The sequence below is a fragment of the Malaclemys terrapin genome, chromosome 4 (genome assembly GCF_027887155.1).
Source record: "Malaclemys terrapin pileata isolate rMalTer1 chromosome 4, rMalTer1.hap1, whole genome shotgun sequence".
NCBI lineage: Eukaryota > Metazoa > Chordata > Testudines > Emydidae > Malaclemys > Malaclemys terrapin.
Window position 1 is genome coordinate 11,468,297 of NC_071508.1, and position 21,472 is coordinate 11,489,768.

Consider the following 21,472-nt stretch of genomic DNA (forward strand, 5'->3'; position numbering starts at 1 on the left):
ACATGATAGCAGTTTTCAGGTATATAAAAGGGTGTCATAAGGAGGAGGGAGAGAACTTGTTCACCTTAGCCTCTAAGGATAGAACCAGAAACAATGGGTTTAAACTGCAGCAAGGGAGGTCTAGATTGGACATTAGGAAAAAGTTCCTAACTGTCAGGGTGGTTAAACACTGGAACAAATTGCCTAGGGAGGTTGTGGAATCTCCGTCTCTGGAGATATTTAAGGGTAGGTTAGATAAATGTCTACTAGGGATGGTCTAGGCAGTATTTGGTCCTGCCATGCGGGCAGGGGACTGGACTCGATGACCTCTCGAGGTCCCTTCCAGTCCTAGAATCTATGAATCTATGAATCTCCCTTTAGTGAAGTGTCTTACGTGAGTGTTCTGCATGCTTAAGCATTGCACTATGCATCTGATTCTCTGAGCAGCACTTAGGAACCATATTCTTGAATGTTAGTAAAGTTGAATTTTAAAAGGAGAGAAAATAGGAAAGAAGAAATCATACCTTTTGTAAAGCTAAAAATTAACAATTTTCATATTTAATGTACAATGTATGTTTTTGTATACATGCATCTCCCAGGAGGTAAATATGATGAGATTGTTATATTGCACTGTTTAACAAAGGACAGGTGCTGTGCTTTCTATCCATCAGAGTATTTTATGTCTGCCCTTTAAACATGTTCAGTTCACCTTTTCCTCTTTAAAGCAGAGAATGATGGTAAGATGCTGCATGGGGGCACTGAAGAGAAGGGTGCTTTAGTGATTATGAAGTCCATGACATTTAACCACAACTGATGTTTCACAGAGACTGTGTTACCAAAAATCTGAGGCATTAAGTTACCTAATGAAAACTGATAATCGGATAAGAATGGAAAGATAACGCAAGTTTGTTTTGCTATTAGAAAATAGCTTTTGGGACAGGCGGTTCCCTACAATTTCATGCTATCTTGCTTATGCATGCATTTGTTGAGGTTTAAAAGTTAACTGATATATTGCATATTAAACTAACAGTCTTCCCTTGATAGATGCACCTCTACCCTGATATAACGTGACCCGATATAACACAAATTCAGATATAACGTGGTAAAGCAGCGCTCCAGGGGGCAGGGCTGCGCGCTCCGGCGGATCAAAGCAAGTTTGATATAATGCAGTTTCACCTATATCACGGTAAGACTTTTTTGGCTCTTGAGGACAGCGTTATATCGGGGTAGAGGTGTATGTGGAAAGAAACTGCTAAATCAAAAGGACCCACTTCTTAAATAGAACTTAGCCTTTTCCCTTATTTAGTTAACAGAGATAAACAGAAAACTTATTTGGATTTATAAAGCAAGAGATGCGTTTATCAGTTGACTTTAAAATTAGATTAATATCAGAAAGCAACCCTAGCTAATCATATAACCATGCTGCAAAAAAATAAGACCTTCTACTTTCCCTATATCCAGCAAAAATAAGGTGCTATGATATGCGCCCTATCAGAAAGCAAACAATGTTACAAATGATAGTAAAGGTTTGTGTAAGTTTGTTGAGATATTTATAACATCCCTGCTGTCCCATACTCATGGGTGAATGAACTCCTGTTTACTGCAGTGTCAACCTCTGAGTCTACTAAAACGTATTGCAGGAAGTACTTTTCTTCTGAAGGCTGACGTCGTTAAGCACCATAAAAACCGTAGGATGTTTCCAGAATACACAACACCTACAGGCAAAATGGCAGTATATCTATTAGTGTACAAACTGGCATTTCAAAGTACATTGAGCATGACTTCCCTAAATTAATTGTGCCATAAGTAATAGATGGGCAAACCCAGTCTGGGCAAAGCATGAACCAATCCCATGCTAGATCCAAATACTTTGAGGTTTGGAAATGTATTTAATTTTTCTTGTTGATTTTAGTTGCCTCTGTGCTTCTTGTTTCCAAAATAATACTGTGATGGGTACGTTTACAAGGGTTTAGCTTTTAGGTTACCTATTATATCTAGTTTCAGAGTAGCAGCCGTGTTAGCCTGTATCCGCAGAAAGAACAGGAGTACTTGTGGCACCTTAGAGACTAACAAATTTATTAGAGCATAAGCTTTCGTGGACTACAGCCCATGTATATGCATCCGAAGAAGTGGGCTGTAGTCCACGAAAGCTTATGCTCTAATAAATTTGTTAGTCTCTAAGGTGCCACAAGTACTCCTGTTCTTGTTGCTATTATATCTATGCTCCCACCTTAGGCTGTTGACAGGTCTTCAGGATTTTTAGAACAGGAAGTCTGGATAAAAATCTGAATTGCTACCTGTTTTGAGGTTTACCTACCCTCACAACCATGTGCTATAGTAAATCTTCCGTTATACATCCTGTTTTCAGGATAAGAAAGGGAACTCAGCTGCCTTTAGATCAGCTGGGGTGGAGGTATAGTTTGCCTTTCAGTTTACAGGATCTCAACCTATCAGAGGGGAGAGTGGGGTGATGTGATATGGATTAGCCTTTTTTTAAAGCCCGCTACAGGGGTATAGCTACAATAGTGCAAGTCATGCCAGGGTCCACAAGTTATGGGGGCCTATGCAGCAGAGGGTGCCTAGGGTGGTAGATTTCGGGACTTCCTGTGGTTGCCCCAAAGGATGGCAGTGGCAGATGAGGCTGGTGGGGCTGGCCAGGGTAGGCTGCTGCCCCGGGCTCTGAGGAAGTCCTCTCACCCCATCTCCTGGGTAAGATTGTTGATGTGACTCAGGCTCTTAGCTGTCCGGGGCTTGTCTGGGTGGCACTGTCAGGTTTTCAGTCCCTGGGACAGCCCCTCCCCTGGACTCTCACTGCTGCCACCACAACAGCAAGGAGCTCATCTGGAAAGAGGCAGGAGGGGTCAGGGTTGCTGAGGGCCAGGTTGGGGGTGGGTCGGCTGAGATGGGCTGGGGCCGCAAACCTATTCTTGCACCAGGCTCACTGGGGCTGTTATGCTCTGGCCCTGCTAGAGGGGAAGGTTGGGCAGCAACGTGCCCCCTCTTGCTAAAGGGGTGTATCAGGATGGACCTCTGAGCTGCTGAGTGGGTGAACCTCCCAAGAGCCTGCAGCAGGTGCTGCCTGTATTTTACTTCTGTGGGACTTATCCCTGTAGTAGGGCGGGAGGCAGCAATTTAATGCTGAAAATGGGCTCCTCTGACCTACCGGGAAATACCCAGCAGGAGAGAGGGCAAGCCCAGGCCCAGAGGTGAGATTTGTGGAACCCTCCTAACTAGGGTGACCAGATGTCCTGATTTTATAGGGACAGTCCTGATTTTTGGGTCTTTTTCTTATATAGGTTCCTATTACCCCCCCACCCCCTGTCCCGATTTTTCACACTTGCTGTCTGGTCACCCTACTCCTAACTTGCCAAATAGGATAGGCCAGCCCTATGGCTGTGACACTCCAGCTGATGCTTCTACCTGGACAATCTTTCCACTGAAAAATTTCCCTACAAGGAGTTTGGACACTAGCTTTACATGGTGCTTCGGCGGCTGCTGGTTCAGTACTTGGCTTTATTCTCTGAAATGGGCACCGACTCTGATTCCAATGCGATGCAACGCTTATCGGAGCATCCAAAACAGGATTCTGGGCTGCAAATGCAACAGGGAAAACTTTTTTTTTTTTTTTTAAACTTGTGTTCTAAGTCTGGCGTTTCACTTGCATCTACACACAGGCCCCAGGAGCAAAGGTGCAGCTGTATCTGCAATATCTGGAAACCTCCCTGCCCCAGCTATGGTCCTGTAGCCTGCTCTGGGGCTAGTTTAGCTATAGGACCTGTGCAGCCGCATGGCCCACCACCCAGCCTGTCTCTTTAAGTGCAGGCAGCAGGCGGGACTCGCCCGGCCGCTGTTGTGTCAGGTGATGAGGGAGCCGCAAGCGAGGGGAAGCGGAAGCCTGAGCTCTTAGCCGGCGCCCATGTCCTGCCCCTCGCTTCCCGCAGCGGAGACAGCCCCAGCCGGTCAGTGCACGAGGGAGTCCGGGCTCGGCTGGGGTCCTGCAGCAGGATTGCACGCGCCTCCTCTGCCCCCACACGCCAGCTGATGCGCACACACGGTGGGGCATGGACGGGCAGACTTGGGAAACTGATCAACACAATGTTCTCATCAGGCATCCCCCCCGCTTTGTGCACACAGACGGTGCACAGCTCTGAGCTGGTGGGCCCTCGGGGGGAGAGGGTTTGGGTGCAAACTGTTGCTAAGACTAGTCTACTCTGAAATACTGGTGCTAAATGCTCTGCAGGCTTTTTCAGGGGGTGGTGAATCCAGTGGAAAAAAGTCTTTCATTTCATTTCCGCTCCTCTATTCTTTGTTTCAGTTGGGAACCAGGAGGAGCACCTGGCCAGCCAACTTCCTGCCGCCCCCAGCAAGTGATTTGCAGATCGTGGAACACAGTTTAGGGCTCTCTAGTTTTCGGGGCCTGTATCTTACCTGTGCTGCTCTAAACTTTGTGCTATTATTCAATCTGTTCTCTGCAGTCTTAAAAACCCCGAATCCTGGAGTGGACTCTGTAAATTGCTTCTAGAGCTTGAAGGGATGGGATGGGATTACATTCCAGAGAGTCTTTGTTATTATGTAGGTAGAAATAATTTATTTTGTCTCCGCCCTGTGCAGGATAGATGGGGATTTAATGGATGTTTATTTGTGCACACAAGGGTGAAAATGAGAGGATTTTGAGATATATTTGCTTTTGCAGGAATTAAAGCTGGGGGGGGGGGAAGGCGGGGAATCTAACTTTCAGAAGCTCACAAATACATTGGATCCCTTTTAAATGCTAATACTGTTTATTTCAGTATCTTTCAGGAAGTGACTTAGGGTAGCAGAAGAAAAGTGGAGGTATCGAGAACAGTGATTCAAGATTTCACTCTGGATCAGCCAGCTCCAGAATAATCCTGAAACTAGGGAGCAGATGGCAACACTATCCCCTCAGTTGCTAACTGCGGCAGCTCAGCAGAACCTTAGACCAGGGAGGAAGAAGGGTTTATCTCCAGCTGCCTCTTTGCACCTGGCTGGGGAGATCTTAGCTGTAGCTTCTGGATTGAAACCTGCTCTCCTGTATGATTACAATTCAGTTGGAGTAGACAAAATCGAGAACTACCTTCAGCAGATCCAGGGCATCGGCCTGACGAGGCATCGGCTGCACCTTCTTAATATAGCAGACAATGTTCTGATACTCAACCTGGAGAAGACGGCACTGTGGCTGGAAATGCTGTTACTCACAAACAAAGTGCCCTTCATTGATGTTTCAGCTTCTAGGACATGTCCTGGCCATTGTGAGCCAGAATACGTAGAATCTATAAAAGGCCACATTGCTGAAATATTGTCTCATGTTAAAACACTGCCAAGTGTCACATCCCAGCCGGTCACTACCAGTGAGATCTTCTCTGCCGATTGGAATCTATGCACCATCTTTGGTGTTCTCCTGGGCTACCCAGCTTCCTATACTTTCACTACTGAGCAGGGGTTTGACAACTGTTTGTCTCTGACCCCACTGAGAGTTTTTACTGTCCAGGCCTCTTGCTGTAGGATAAGTAAAGATCTCAGAGTCCGAATTTATTCCTTTAGTGTCCCAGAGAACCTGTATCTTGCCATGAAGGAGGCCCTGGATGCATGGAGTGGAAATCTGAAGGACTTATTTAGTGCACAGAATGACTTTGCAAACCTCTGTATCTCAACGGAGGTGGTTTCTCTAGCCGCTGTTGCTTTGTAAATATAGTTTCTTTATTTCTTATCACAGGCTTGGGGGGTGCCAGGCATGAAATCTAGCGGGACACTTAACACTCCCCTATGGACACAGGTTCCCCCAGGAATAGCTTGAAACCACAGCTCTCCCCCACACCTGGAATTTAGGGCCCGAAGCACTGGATGTGAAGGGTGAGCATGTTAGCTGCTGAACCTGTATTTGCCATGTCACTGGTACATTGAACACTTGCCTTTCCTGGAAGTGCACTTTTTGGATTCAGGCACCCACAGCTGGGTTGCAGGCAGTTCATGCGGGATGGATCCCAATTGTAGGGTGTTCAACTCCTAGGGTTTGTCTACACTTACAGCACTGCTGTAGTGCTTAGCGAAGACGCGACCTACGCCAATGGGAGAGCTGCTCCCTTCAGCCTAGGAACTCCACCTTCCTGAGAGGCTGTAGCTACAGCGACGGGAGAAGCCGTTCTCTCGACATAGCGCTGTTTACACCAGGAGTTCGGTCGGTATAATTGTGTTGCTCAGGGGTGGGGATTTTCCACTCCCCTGAGTGATGTAGTTATATCAACATCAGTTCGTAGTGTGGACCAAGGCCTAGTAACCTCACTCAAATGGCACAATTGAACTCCACCTCATTCTTCCTTCCAAATAGGACTGTGGTAATTGCATCCCCTGCCCTCCCATATCAACAGCTGCTCCTAATACCAGTTTGACTAGAAGAATGAGCACAGTGAGTCAAGAAGTCATGGGTTCTAATCTCATTTTTTCCTCTGGCTCCATTGGGGCAAGTGATTTCTCCCCATATGTACCTCAGTTTCCACATCTGTAAAATGGGGATATTTACCTCAAACATTGAGGATTAAAAAGGGGTCCATATTTGTACCGTGCTTTGAACATATAAAGTTTGATAAATACTATTACTTATTGCCTATGTTATCTAGTGTAACCCATCTACTATAGAGTCTGCTTGTGCTCACAGCACAAATGTGTGTTTGCATTAAAGATATGTGCTGTTGTCAAAGCAACAGAACTCAGCTGTTAAAGGAATTTCAGTAAGTATGCAGCATGGACTTGGATTAACATGGTATTAAGATTTCACAATTTTTCTCCCCACACTTAAAAAATAAAAAAATCAGCAACCTCTAGTGCTTTGTATGGATTGGAGGGTGGCAGGGAGGGGAGAGGAAGAGGCTCCAGTAATCAACTAGGAGGTGATGAGGATCTGGACAAGAGCTGAGACAGTCTAGACAGAAAGAAAAGGTGTGTGTGTGTGTGTGTGTGGAGGGGGGGGGGGGGGAAAGGGGTGTCCGGGTTTTGTGTCTCCTACCGAGTTCTTTCCTCCAGCAGTGGGAGTTTTTAAGTGGCTGATACACCTCTACCCCAATATAACGCTGTCCTAGGGAGCCAAAAAATCTTACCGCGTTATAGCGAACTTGCTTTGATCCGCTGGAGCGGGCAGCCCCGCCCCCCTGGTATAGCCGAATTCCTGTTGTATCGGGTCGCGTTATATGGGGCTAGAGGTGCACTATGCCATAAAACATGGCTGCTACAGCGCAGACCCTGAACCTTGTCTAATGTAACCTTCAATTAAAAATTAAACCAAGCAAGAGGAGTGATCTCACGGCATTTATTGGACCAGGGTGAATTTGTTGAGGAGTGAGACCAGCTCAAAAACATCCCCCGCAAAAACCCTACACAATTTTTATACATTACAGTGAAAACAGTTGAGGCAGTTGCGGAGCTGAGGTAATTAGAACGGACGGCGTCTCAGGGTACAAAATTGGCTAAGAAAGTCGCCGTTGCTGCTGCTATCACCACCATGAGGAGCGGGATCCAGTGGCCACATTGTCTCTGAAAGAGAGAATTAAATGTGTGTAGTGAATCCGTACCCAAGCCAAGGACATTTTTAATGTAACGTCTGGTGGAAATACACAGGCACTGTCTTTCCTCCGTTGTCCAGATGACATCACAAACCTCACCACCTTCTGCTCCAAGTGCAATGTGTTTCTTTGCCTTTGCTTTCTCTAATATAAGCACGTAGCAGTGTGTATTTAAAAGAAAGACAAATCCTACCAAAACAAGACACTCCCATGGATCTGCTGCTCGCGGGGAGAGGAAGGAACCAACGTGACGGATGTGTAGTCATGTTGCTTAGGGGAAGGGGCCCAGACAGTACAATGATGCATGCAGCATAAGAAACTGAGTAGAACAGAACTGAGAAATAAATGTCCCCACAAGCCCAGCCCCAGCGTGGAGCCTGCAAAGGTATCAAACTGCTCAGGATGTTTGCAGTAGGTAACCGGACACAGTAAAAGCGAACCCCTACTTTTGACTGTTTGCTCTGGAACTGATTGAGCTCGTCTCGGCACTGACGTAACTTGGTCATGCAGGAGCGGTACTCGTCGCTCAGGGCCTCCAGCTCAGAGCGGAGATCTGCGCACTGGAAACAAAGCAGAGCAATGTTAGGAATGGCCCACGTGTACCAAGAATGTGGCAGGTCTTGGTGAAGTTCCCAGGGCAACAGGGTTCATGTAGTGGAGAGTGATCTTCCCTCTCACCCCTAGTATTGTGATATCTAGGGCAGGACAGCAGTTTATTGTTAAGGCGAGCCCAGGGGAAGCACACTCTGCCTCTGCCTGTATATTACCTCTCCTGGGGTCTTTAGCCTGTAGTTCTAGTACGCTGGCACCTTTCAGCAGCACTCAAGTCATGTGGGAAGAAAAAGTAATATTTCCCCCACCAAAACATAACATACTTAATCCCATCCCAGTGTCTATAGCAGCAGAAGAGAAAGCCCTCAGGTCTGCAACTGGCTCCATATAGGTAAATGGCTTGCCCCCATACAGAGTTTCACTAACTGGAAGGTAGGAGCAAAATCAGTAGGACTGAGTCAGGGGGAGGGAAGGGAAAGGCATCACACAGAAGCAGCCCTTCCCCCCCCCCCCCCCGAAAAAAACATTTTCCTCTGTGACTGACTGGTCATTATTAGCTCTCCCCAGAACTTCCCCCGCCCCCCCAGCATGCCTTGTGGGAGTGACCCTTTAAATTGGGCAGACTCAAGCGGCTGCAGCCCTAACATGGCTGCTTTGGAATGGGGTGATGCTGGCTGCATCTTGCTTTCTTCCAGCAGGTGAGTAGCTGTTAGATTTTTCCTTTTCATGCTGGGGAGGGGAAGTTGTGCTTTCAGCAGCTCCCCGCAAAGCACCAAGGTTCTGGCCATGGCTGGGGAGCACTTGATACCTATGAAGACCTCCTGGTGTTTGTGTGTATTCTGTGTTAGTTGCATTGATGTTTGTGGCAATGCATAGCAGGTCAGGTGTGCCTAGGGCTGGTCAGATTGTTTTGAGGCTGCATTGTATGAGGAGTCAGTGGTCTATGCGAGGTGCAACGCAAGTTGTCCTGAGGGTGCACAGTACGGTATGTAAGGTAGCCCTGTAAAAGCTGTTGGCAAAGCAAGAACTTTGTGTGTTCTAGCCAGTTCCTGCTCTCACCTGTTTCCTTTAGATCTAATGGCATTTTGCACTCTCCCTGCCCCCAGCTGATTTAGACCCAGTTTGCAATGTCTGGTGCTTGTAGTCGTTGAAGGAGACAGTGTGGGTTCAGTAAGACACTCTGAGCTCCATCTGCCACAGAGCACGGTAAAAGCCTGTTTTATAAATTCCTGAAGTCCCTTGGTGCCTAGGTATTGTTCTAGGCACTATATTACAGTCAATAAAGAAAGAAAAAGCTTCAGATCTCCCACCCCACCCAAACAGCTCCTCCAAAGGGGGTGGGGCTGATGAGGACATAAAGAAGTCGGGGAAGAGAGATTAAAGCAGAGCAATTAAATTCCCCGGAGCCACAATTCCCCAGGCCTCACTTTAATTGTCTGATCCTTTACGTTCCAAGGACTGGAGCCACAGGCGTGTTTGGGATGAGCAGCGAGTAGCTGCCCCACAGGCAGTTGCCAGGGGCTTCTGAGTGCAGAGCACAGACTGGCAGAACATCTCTGTGGTTCTGGGGGAGCCTACTGAGATGATAACTACTGCATGCTGTGAGGGGCAGGTGTGTGTTCCCCATAACAGCAGCTCCCACAGCACTCCCCTAGGGGTATCTAGCATCAGTGGCGCTGCTAACACATGCTTGTGCTTAGGAAACACTTACTCTAGGATTCTACCTGTCCCCCACCCGGGTGCATACAGGTCTCTTGTACCCTCTCTGCTCCCTGAACCCCAATCAGTCTGCCCCGGTGTCTGCTCCCTATGGCACTGCCCTGTGTGTGTGCTGTCATGTTGTGAGTACTTTGCAGGAGGGACTTGTTATTGGCCAGCACTGCTCCTGCATCCCAAAGCTCTGTGTGCATTTAATTTTAAAATGTGCCTTTGGGTATTTTCTCTTTGATAATTCCCTTTGGTGGACATAAACTGTGTTTCTATCATTCACTTCTCTGCTCCAGGAGATAAGTCTCAAAGGAGCTGGCTTGGCGGGGGGGAGGGAAGTCAATTGTCTGGGAAGATGGGTACCAATGTGCTGGTTTATTTTGATAGCCCTGAACTCTTCTATGTACAAGATCGACCTGCAGTATTTAACTCACATGGCAACATACATTTCAGCTTGTGCATGTAAAGGTTTTATTCGGGGTATGAAAATATTTGTGACTTTAAGGCTATCTATGTAAAGGGCTTGCTTCGATGTCATTGCATGACTATTATTCTATCTGGAAATACTTAGAGGAAACCCAACAGGGGGTTTAGCTGAGGTCAGAATCAAAATGTAGTGGCCGTGAGTCTCCAGTTACAGAATTAGATGCTATTTGTATGGTTACTCCTAAAAATCATCACACACCAGTTTTATTTCAGCCTTGGAAGCCTTTAAAAATAGCAATTAATCTCCTAATGAGAACACTGAATCTCATTAATGGATTGTATCACCTCCTCACCTCCTTTTCCTTTGCAATGAGTTGGGCTGTCCTCTTCTGCACCTGGTCCTTCAGATTTTCCTCTCCCTCATCGTCTGGATGCTTTAACAAAGCATCTTGTTTTTCTCTGACTGGACTGGGGGGTTGGATCTGCATAGTTAAAACCTGATCTAAAAAAACAGCCAGACTTCCAATGAGAAATGAGTCCAGGCTTTTGGTCAGCCTCTTCATTGTTCTACAAGTTGATTATTTTTAACTTAGTACATTTAAACATGTATTGAGGTGCTAAACAACTTGAAATGAATGGTGGGGAGGGATAGCTCAGTGGTTTGAGCATTGGCCTGCTAAACCTAGGGTTATGAGTTCAATCCTTGAGGGGTCCACTTAAGGATCTGGGGCAAAAATCAGTATTTGGTCTTGCTACTGAAGGCAGGTGGCTGGACTCAATGACCTTTCAGTTCCATGAGATAGGTATATCTCCATATATTAATTAATGCAGGACATGGCCTAGTTGTCTTAGTGCTCCGTTGTGCATGTGAATTAGAAATATTTATTTTTAAAACAATTATTAAGTGTTTGACTGTAGTCTGGCAAAGTAAGCTACCTTTGGTGGGGAGGGGGTCAAAACTCCCCAATCTTTGATGATGATTTTCTTGGTGTGCAGGGGTAGCTGAAATTGGAGATGGAGCATATCAAGTAAACAATGACTGGCATGGCCTCTGAAGAAGGAGTGTTGAAATCAAATCAATTTATTGTTTAAGGCATTTGCCATCACAGATACATGTATTCGTATATAGTGAGGCTAAATTCTGTGTCAATTAGGAATACATAGCAACCTGTTATGAACAGTACAATTCCTTTACGCTAAACAGATAAATAGATTTCACTCGAAGTTACTGTTTAACCTTTTCATGTGAGATTAGAAGCATAATGGTTGTCTAGAGTCTGAGTTACAAAGTTTGCTGACCTTTTCTTACTACCACCTCTTCCTGAGCCTTCTGCTCCTTGGACTGGTTCTGTAACTGGTCTGCAAATAGAATAAGCCACTATTATCACCCAAACTATGTACACAAATCAGTTTCATTCTGGGCATTTCCTCTTTCTCTTCTAATCTGCCCCTTCTCCTATCTCAGCCCTCCTTGTTTGTTTTAATTCACTGTAAACTGGTTCTACTGTGTGGGTGGTTTGACTCGCTTCAGTCATACAATTTCTTGGAAAATTCTGCCACTGGTTATACCCAGGCTGCTAAAAGCCCAGGTGTTGTATGGCTATCCCCTAAGGCAGAATAATTAGGTCTTCTGTTGCCAATATTGCTGTTACAAAAAAAAAAAATACTCAAACAGATGTTGTGAAGTCTGGACAGATTTAATCTGAAAGGCAAAATCTTATTTGCTTATGATTATTTAATATAGACTCCAGCATGCCTTCCTTCTCAATGTACAGAGAAGTGCAACTGTACCTGTAAGAAACTTCACTGGCTCCCCCATTCAGTTCAGGATCCAGTACAAAATGATTTTCCATGTCCAAGATTTTTAAATGACATGATTTGGGGCAATCAAGCTGAAAGTTCTTAAAGGGAGCAGATTTTCAGGAGGCACGTGCCAAGCACTGTCTGAAAACCAAACCCCTTTAAGGCATCTCAAGTTGTGCACCCAAAAAGTCAGGCTGTCAGAGTCACTAGTCACTTTTGAAAATCCAGGTCCTTGTATGTTAAACCCTCTATGGTCTTGCTCCAGCTACAGAACTTGGCTATCTCTGTCTGTCACGCCTCATCCTTCTCCCCTTCTCTCTAGTCCCAGTGTCCTGTTAACAGTAGCTAGATTGTGTTGAAGTGAGAGCCATCTCCTCTGACTCTCCTGTTGTCTGAAATAGCTTCCCTTTTGCCCTCCACTGTATCTCCATCTCTTTTCAGTGTCAGGTGAAAACAATCTCCTCTGCCTTCTCCTCTTGTACTTTTTCTCCCTCTGCTAATATTTAACTCTTAAGACAATCTGGGATAAAGTCTGTGTCAAAGACACACTGTAAAATGAGGTTTCGTCCTGCTAATGATCAATACCAAGCGCTGGTGATGTGCCTGGTGGAGATGAGTAGGCTAAGGAGGGGTGGGGACTATTTCATGCCCTCCCTCCCTCCAGATCCCTGGATTTTCTGTTTGCAGAATCAATCAGCTGAGACCTTCTGATAACCTGGTCACCTTTAGAGCCAATCACAGTCGCTCTGGGTGATAGGTAAACCTGCTCTTATATAACGAATAGGAAAGACAATCCAATCAGTCTCTGTGCAGGGGAGTTTATCCATGAATGGAGAAGAACAGATGTAACTGGAGAAGGCTCTTGCATTTCCCTGTAGTGCGCATTTCACAGAGCAGTGGGCCTGACTCTCATCTTATCCATGTAAGTCAGGGTTCCTGAGCTTACTGGAGTTATGCTGCAACGGCAGCGTCAGACCTAATGCATTTTAAAAATGCAGGCCTGCGCCCTGCAGTGCTACTTACTGTGCAAACGAGTGATTGTCGCCTCCAGCGCCAGCTTTTGCTTTTGTTCATTTTGCAATTTACCTGAAATTAACAAATTAATTGTTAGTAGTCAGGGATGACAAAAGATCTCGGAGGAAATCTGTGTCAATGCTGCAGGTTTCCTTCTCCCCAAATCTGTACAACTTCTGTGCAGTGGAATGAAAGGTGTCGAGAGCCTTAATGAGCTAATATTTGTCCTTAAGACTCCAGCGATTTCCTGTTAATCACACATGCCCAAATAAATGCTGTCTAACTAGTGATGGCAGCTTTACTGGTGCTCTTTACACTCTATTAATAATGCTGTATGTTTTGGTTTTAGTTTAAATGATGTTCTGCAAGACTTTAATCCATTAGGTAGATGGGGCTGCCATTAGTTTATCAGTCATTAATTTTATTTGCTATACTTAAAATAGCCACATTAGTAGTAACTGAATTTCAGGGTCCCTGTCTGAACTGCCACTTGCCAATATGATTAGCATTTATTTATGGCCTTATAATGCCTATCACTGTTCCCATGCAGCTCAAATGTTAAAGAATTTGTCAACAGCCATGTGAGTGGGTTAGTAATATCATAGAATATCAGGGTTGGAAGGGACCTCAGGAGGTCATCTAGTCCAACCCCCTGCTCAAAGCAGGACCAATCCCCAGACAGATTTTTGCTCCAGATCCCTTAATGGCCCCCTCAAGGATTGAACTCATAACCCTGGGTTTAGCAGGCCAATGCTCAAACCACTGAGCTATCCCACTCCCACAGGTAGGGAAATTGAGGTACAAAGATGCAGTGACTTGCCCTAGAGTAGAGCACACAGAGAGCCTGTGACAGAGTTGGGGATTCAACCCACATCTCTTGGCTCCCAGACCACCCATTCTTTTGGGAAAGTCACTTGACCTCCTTATAACTCAGTCACGCTAGGTGGAGAAAATTGGATAAAACTTAATCTAGGATCCCTGTTGGAAACCAGAGTCTGCTTCCAAGCTGAGATGTTCAAAATGCTTAAAGGAAGGTATTTTTTTATGTTGGGCTTTAGCAACTGGGATACTTAAAGTATTTCCTGACGGTAACCTGTCAGGGAGAAACCTCTGCCATTACTGATCCCGCTCTTCCCTTTGCAAAGTCGGTACCTTCCATTGCACTGATGTGCTCCATTCTGAGCTGGCTGTCTACTTGTAGAGCCTCCATTCTCGAATAGAGATCTTCACGCTCACTCTCCAAGTTACACAGGGTCTGGCGGAGCTGATCATTCTGGGTGTCTGCCCACTACATTCAAGAAAGAACCTCAGCATCAGGGCATTGGTTGGTAAAGAAGTTATACTTAACAATTCAAAGAAAACACAATGTGGGCCTGGCTGTCAGAAGTCAAAGTGAGCTGAGTGCTCAACACCTCTGAAAATCTGGTCCTGTCTGACTTGTAAATAATAACACAGTATTGTTTAACCAAGAAATTAAAGGGCTTGTTTTCAAATTGGCCTGAATCTCTGGCCTGCATAGGTATATGCCGAAGTTTTTGCACACCTAGAAACATGTATTTCACTGTGTAATTGATTCCATTGCTACAGGAACCACTTGGCCCATAATTGCAATGCAGCCTCTTCTGAAGTGGAATATGGTGGCTATTTAACAGTAAATAGAAATGCCACACAAAAGAATACTCTGTGCAACTCAATCTCAAGGGGAATTCAGTTACCTGAACTAGATGGCCGGGACATCAGGGTTAAAGTCATATGGAGCACATGACATTACATAGAGATTTAATGAGGTTATAGAGTTTTTAAACAAAGTTCCAGCCTGCGGAAAATCTTATAATCACCTAGATATACCTCTACCCCGGTATAACACTGTCCTCGGGAGCCAAAAAATCTTACCGCATTATAGGTGAAACCGCGTTATATCAAACTTGCTTTGATCCATCGGAGTGCGCAGTGCCACCCCACCCCCCCGGAGCACTGCTTTACCGTGTTATAGTTGAATTCGTGTTATATCGGGGTAGAGGTGTACTGTGATTTAGAAAAGGATACAGATAAAACCTTTGCCAGGGTGGAGTGGTGTTTGAATTTAACCCATTCGTGGTCAGACATCCGTGGTCTCTGACAGCCTGACCAGAGCGGCAGAGGCAACAAGACAACTGTACGGTAGAGAATGAACTTACTTGCAGTTGGTTCTGCAAAACATAGAGCTTGTTCTCCAGTTCAGCGTGCTCAGTGGCTGTCTCATTCCACTCTGTTTTTAATGTGTCATAGTGTTCTTTCCAGAGAGCACAGTCGTCTTCTGTGACTGCCAGGGTCCTCTGAAGAACAAAACAATACCCAGGACGCAACGTTGTTAGCTTAGGACTGATCTACACACAACGTTGCTGCACTGTGTGATTTTATACTGGTTTAGTTAAACTGGTGCATGCCGGCTTTTATCTTGCACCTATAAATTTACAAGCACAAGCTCAACTGATAGAACCAGTGATGAACTCAACCTGGTGCCCCTCCTCTAAAGATTCCCCATTCCCCTCATTGAAATGAATACAGCGCAGCAAAATCCAAGCACACACACACACATAAATGTGTGGAGTTTTCTCTTTCAAGGTTGTATGCTGACAGCACTGTCTCTAACACCTCAGGGAAATGCAGGGGGAAAGTAGGTTCTGTGTATTTGTAATGTAACATGATTGCATTGCCCTGTTTCTGTGTAGTGAAGTAGCATAGAGGCACGTTAGAATACGGTGCTGCCTGATTGGGGGTTGGGGGGAGAGAGAAACGAGCAGGAGCTTTTCATTCTGGAAGTTAAAGGTACATATGACTGTACGTACAAGAGGAGTGTTTAGTATAACTACCATGAGTTTGACATAGTGGATTACCTGAACTCTTGTGAGTTTCTGTAGATTTCAAACAGATTATTTCTGTGCTGCTTTGTCACAGTGTTTTGTTTCCCTGGCCCAGTGGACAAATGTGGCACGGGAGGACTCTCCTGGTGACATTATTTGTTAGGATTTTGGTCTAAAAAAAGCCACACCAAAGGGCACCCATCCAGAGCTCTGGATGTACGTTTAAAAAACACAGTAACATTAAGCTTACAAACCATGAAGCTGCCCAAAGCAGCAGCATTTCTCCTTCCCACCACATTATTTAATCACCCATCATTTGGCTCAGACAACTGGAAATACGTGCCTCTCCCAGCCCCCCAACACACACACACACACACACACACAAACTTATTATGAGGCATTGTACTGTTAAGAATGGGGCTGGAGGGTAGGGGGCAGAGGGGAAGGACAACCACTTTCGCCTTTGTTCAGTAGTTAAAGTATATTTTGCACAGTTGTTGAAGATGGTAAAAGGTACAATCCTCTTCTCACTAAGTAGGGAGGGATAGCTCAGTGGTTTGAGCATTGGCCTGCTAAACCCAGGGTTGTAAGTTCAATCCTTGAGGGGACTTGGGGATCTGGGGCAAAATCAGTATTCAGTCCTGCTAGTGAAGGCAGGGGGCTGGACTCAATGACCTTTCAAGGTCCCTTCCAGTTCTAGGAGATAGGATATCTCCATATATTATTATTAAAGCCAAGGGGTTTTCCAGTGATTTCACTGGGAGCAGGATTGGGCCCAACATGATTGACCTGGTGGTGTGATTATATTTTTCAGCAGCCTGAAAATGGGCCCATCCTTCTAGGCAGGACATCTGTTGTGGGATTCATGTTCCTCACCTGAGTATTTTGTAGCTGCTGTTCTGCTTGGAGTTTCTCCTCCAGCAGCTTCTGCAGAGCTTCTCTTGCTTTCTGCTCATAGGTCTGCTTTTGGTCCTCCATCTCCATCAGGATCGTCTTCACACTGTCCTTTGAGTAATTCTTTAAAGGGACAATTGAACTCAGAGTTGATTACGTATTACCAATGGACTCTTAACCCATTGGTGAGAGACAAGCCTAGAAATTCAAAAAGATCCACCAGGATCCAGTTCAGGATGGCTCTCTCTCTAATACATTCTCCACGACTTTGTCCTGATTCAGTTTTAAACGTCTCAAACACCACTACCTTTGATGGGCTACTTCCCAGTCTCAGAGATCTCACTGGATCTGAGTATTAGCACGTACATGGATAATAGGGTGACCAGAGGTCCCGATTTTATAGGGACAGTCCCGATTTTGGGGTCTTTTTCTTATATTAGATCCTATTGCCCCCCCACCCCCTGTCCCAATTTTTCACATTTGCTGTCTGGTCATCCTAATGGATAAATGCAACAAGCTGCAGCAAACAATATAACAATTTTTTGACCCTATTTAATAAAAGCCTTCTGGAAAGTAAGACCTGATCTAATTACATTGTTCTGTGTTTTTACTTGCACGCAAAGTTTTTCTTTCTATCTGTTCTCTTTGCTTTTTTAAAAAAGTCTCATATGTTACCTGGGCACAGGTGTGAAGCTGATTTTCAAGGGCCCTCAGTTTACCCTTTAGTTTGTCTTCATTCAGCTGACCCTGGAAGAAACAATTGAGGCAAGGTCTGGAATACTGAATTACAGAACAACCTCTGCAGATTTCTAAGTGAATCCATCATACTTTGGCTCACTCATGTTTTTGATTTTTCTTCTGCTCCTAGTGTCGTACCCAGCGCTGGCCAAATTATTTTCAAAGTGAAAGTTTAGATTAACTTTCAAAATTTCAAAAATAAGCGGGAAAAATTTAGAATTTCAAAGTTTTGAAAAAATGAAAAAAAATGAAACACTTGCAGTTCCTCCTCCGTCCCCCATTTTTTCCTAGCCAGCTCTATCAATTATAGGAATGCAGGAGCTCTCAGAAAAGTTAAAGGCGCAAAGGAGTCATGTAGTTACTGTGGATGAATCTGTACTGAGAACAGAACTGCCCCCAAGCCTACACACACAGCCTTGTTTTCTGCTTCACGATTCTCTCTTGCAACAACATTTTGGCTTACGGCTCCAGCTGGTGGCAGCATCTTGTCTCAGCAGCTTCCATAGAAAACAGATTGGGTTTGCACTACAATGAGCTTTGTTGAGGGTGGAGAGAGGAATGGGGAAACTGAGTCATATTTTTTTTCCAAACGTTGGTCAGGTTTTGCAGTTGGGTTTGTAAAATGCAGGCCGTATGCAAATCCAGGCAAGGCTTCTAGCAAAGTGCTTGCCTGGACTCTCATCTTCCACCTCTGATCTGAAGGATGTCAGCACCACTGCCACTCACTGTTGTGTGAAGCCACGCTTAACATCCATTGGGTTATTATTTAATATTCATATCATGGTAGCATCCAGAGGCCCCAAACAAAATCCGAGTCCTGGCATGCTGGGTCCTCTGTCAACACAGAGATGTTTGCACATCCCAGCCCAAAAAGTGCAAAGTCCAATAAATCCGGGCATCAGTTCCCATAACAAACTAGAGGCCAATTGTTTAAGAAAAAAAAAAAAAAAGGCAATTCTGAGAGAGATTTTTAGATGCAAGATACCGGAAGAGACTTCATGCCACTTTCTACTTTTTAAGCCTGTGGAAAGTGGATGTGAAGCACTGTGAAGTCAGAGTGGTAGCATTTCTCACCCACTCTATACGTATGTAAATGAGCACAGAGGGCCAGATGGGAGAATCAGACTTTGTCTGTACTTGACAGGCTTTGCTGGTACTAGTAGATTTATACCAGCAAACTCCCTCCTCTCCCCAAATGGAGATGCAGCTTTCACCCGCAGGAGCTTTTTGGTCCCTGTAACTTAGACCATTTCCCTGAATGGAGTAAGCTCTTTATCCAGAATAACTGTGTCTACACTAAAAAGCGACAAAGAGTCCTGTGACACCTTATAGACTAACAGACATATTGGAGCATAAGCGTTCGTGGGTGAATAGTCACTTCGTCAGATGCATGGCCATGCATCTGATGAAGTGGGTATTCACCCACGAATGCTTACGCTCCAATACGTCTGTTAGTCTATAAGGTGCCACAGGACTCTTTGTCGCTTCTTACAGATCCAGACTAACACGGCTACCCCTCCGATACTGTATCTACACTGGGCTTTTGCCAGCACAGCTATGATGGTTACATGTGGGGAAAAAAATCCCACCTCTCACCAACATAGCTATGGTGGCGAATCTTAAAACTGTTGACAAGGCTCAGGTTGTATGGGATTGCTAAGAAGACACCCCAATGCCCCTCTTAGCTGTTCATTCTCACAGTTACATTAGGGTTGTTCCTCATGTCTGAGTTCTCTTAAGATGGCAGCTCACACTTCTCGCAGATCCCTGTCTCAACAGCCTGAAGGCGGCACAGAAGGGAGCTCAAAGTTAGTCGGAGGCCCAGTGTTTGCCAAAGTGGCCGCTGACTTTGGATGCCTCAATCCTTGGGTACCTCTCGGGCCTGATTTTCAGAGATCGGATTACCTCAATTCTATGCAGAATCAATAGAAGCTACAGATGTTTGGTACTCTGGATCTCAGGTTGGGGGTCCCAAAAATTGGGACATCTATGGTTAGTCGCCACTTCAAAATACCTGGCTGCAAAATCCTCCCTTTGCTGCATCCCTGTTCAGCTGTCAGTGAATCACAGGGTGTTTTCTGCGGTGTCCTGGCTAGCCTATGATTGGTCGACTGTATCTGATGTTCCCTCCCTCTTCGCTTTTTTTAAACCTGTCATTTTAAATTCCTGGTTTAAAGAAGCAATTTTAAGCATTGTTTTTGGACTGCATACCCTTTGCTCAAACACCATGCCCATGCCAAATAAAATGGAGAAAAGTGAACCCTGAAAGTGGCAGCGAGTGGGTGGAAACAGTCTTTAAACTAAAATATGCAGAAAATGTCCCAAATTTCCCAAGGTCAGACAGCATTTTGGGGGATGGGAAAAAATATATTCCGGTGGTGTTTTTACACTTTAAAAGACAGGTCTAAAAAGTCATCACTGGTTACCATAACAACATGAAACTTAGTTAACTCCTTTTGTCTGAAGGTCTCAAAGTATTTTACAAACAATAACTAAGCTTTACAACAGCCCTGTTGTTATCCTGCTGCTTGCACACGAGGAAACGGAGGCACAGATCGGTTATGCGGGTTGCTGAAGGTTGGTGGCAGAGCTAGGAATAAAACCCAGAGGAAATGGAACCCTACAGTCCTGAATGTAGCCCCTCGGCCCAACTGCTAGATATATTCCTGTTGTACTGATGAACACGTTCATTATATTGGTCTAGATGCACCCACAAATATTAAGTAGGAACCGACAGGGATTCTCAGTGTAATTACGACCAGACCATTGTTGTATAGCATTTTTCTTTTCCCTTCAGACTTTCTATTATAGGAGCTTGGTTCTAAAATGCTGCCTCAAGGTTTGGTGCCTCAGCTAGTTATGGAAACATGGCAACCGTCACCTAATTTGCTTTAGAGAGGCTTCCAGATGGGACCCCTAAGAGTCTGGCAACTTCATTTGACAGCCTTGGTCTTGCAGAAGCTCCTCTGAGCATTTTCCCCCTGGCCTGTTCTTTTCATCATATATGCTAAACTATTCCCAGAGGGCCAATTTCTAAATATCATTTACTTTGTTTGCTCTCTTGGCTATAACACCAGCAACAAATAAATTTTGATTGTCTCATGAAAGGCTAAAAGCAGAGGGAGCAGAGAAATCTATTTTCTATAGCAAAGACATTAAGAAGCAAAGTGCACCCACCTGTTTCTAATCTGAGGTTTCATGGCTACTTCCTGCCAGTGTGTGTGTCAGCGTGTTTTTTCCTGCTCATATTATATTTGTCAGAAGCATTTTATGGAGGAAGTCTCAAACCGCAGAACATCTTAACACATTTTTTTGCTCCATCTCACCCAATCGCTTGGCTCCTCTGCTCTGACAGAACTCTTTCAGAGCTTTTTTTTTTTTTTAGTCGAGTTTCAAATTAACGTTTTTTAACAGCAAATATTTTGCAGTGCGACTTGATTTTAAATTTCTATTTTAAAATTTGCTTTATGACCTAGTCCATAATGCCGCGTACTTTTCAGAAGTAGTTGCTTAATGTCACCTCCAGGCTGCTGGTTAAAAATCTACTCTGGGTCAGCTGTAATCAGAAATTGTTACCATCCAGTGCCTGTTGGTGAGCCATGGGACCTAGATTTGGCAGGGTGGAGGCCCTAATTCAGCAGAACACTTAAGGGTGTGTTTGTTTAAGTGTTTTGCTGATTCAGGGCCCTGGGCCCGTGCTTTGTGAAGTGTCCATATAACATAAGCTGCCGCCGCAGCTGGCTCTAGGTCATCTCCTGATCGCTTGTCTCAACGGAGCGGCAAAGAAGTGAACAGACTTTAACTTTGAGGGGCTCCCTCCAACATATATCAAGAATGGATTGAGATACAGTGCGTGGGAGACGCTTGCGCTGCTGCTGTCTGTGTTGTATCTGTTCTGGCAGATAAATAGATATATTCTGCCTCCAGGATTGAGAGTCTAGC

The 21,472-nt window shown here is 45.0% G+C and overlaps 2 protein-coding genes across 12 annotated transcripts in view; one reads left to right on the plus strand and one right to left on the minus strand.

Annotated features, from left to right (window-relative positions):
* The first annotated feature begins 351 nt into the window (after window positions 1–351).
* C4H1orf74 (chromosome 4 C1orf74 homolog) lies at window positions 352–6,818 on the plus strand. 6 transcript variants are annotated; one of them, XM_054028557.1, is made up of 2 exons: window positions 352–1,165; window positions 4,770–6,818. In XM_054028557.1, the coding sequence occupies exon 2, from the start codon at window positions 4,886–4,888 to the stop codon at window positions 5,684–5,686; it is 801 nt and encodes a 266-aa protein (XP_053884532.1). In that variant the 5' UTR covers window positions 352–1,165; window positions 4,770–4,885; the 3' UTR covers window positions 5,687–6,818. The 6 variants fall into 6 exon arrangements, with proteins under 6 accessions (XP_053884532.1, XP_053884526.1, XP_053884530.1 ...); XM_054028551.1 differs by lacking the exon at window positions 352–1,165 and adding an exon at window positions 2,382–4,551; XM_054028555.1 differs by lacking the exon at window positions 352–1,165 and adding an exon at window positions 2,382–4,134.
* Window positions 6,819–7,286: 468 nt separating this feature from the next.
* TRAF3IP3 (TRAF3 interacting protein 3) overlaps window positions 7,287–21,472 on the minus strand; it is a 28,487-nt gene continuing 14,301 nt past the window's right edge. For 4 of the 6 annotated variants that reach the window (XM_054028060.1, XM_054028059.1, XM_054028058.1 and 1 more), the window contains exons 8-17: window positions 17,468–17,539; window positions 16,775–16,915; window positions 15,233–15,370; window positions 14,208–14,343; window positions 13,065–13,127; window positions 11,538–11,597; window positions 11,175–11,240; window positions 10,592–10,740; window positions 8,000–8,113; window positions 7,287–7,524 (exon numbers count right to left, since the gene is read on the minus strand). In XM_054028060.1, coding sequence (XP_053884035.1) covers window positions 7,441–7,524; window positions 8,000–8,113; window positions 10,592–10,740; window positions 11,175–11,240; window positions 11,538–11,597; window positions 13,065–13,127; window positions 14,208–14,343; window positions 15,233–15,370; window positions 16,775–16,915; window positions 17,468–17,539 — 1,023 coding nt within the window. In that variant the 3' untranslated portion in view covers window positions 7,287–7,440. Of the gene's footprint in view, window positions 7,525–7,999; window positions 8,114–10,591; window positions 10,741–11,174; window positions 11,241–11,537; window positions 11,598–13,064; window positions 13,128–14,207; window positions 14,344–15,232; window positions 15,371–16,774; window positions 16,916–17,467; window positions 17,540–21,472 lie in introns of those variants that run through there. The other 2 variants (XM_054028062.1, XR_008444902.1) reach the window with 2 other exon arrangements.

Excerpts from the sequence above, each read along its gene's own strand:
- C4H1orf74 (XM_054028557.1), top strand. The coding sequence starts at position 4,886 with ATGGCAACACTATCCCCTCAGTTGCTAACTGCGGCAGCTCAGCAGAAC.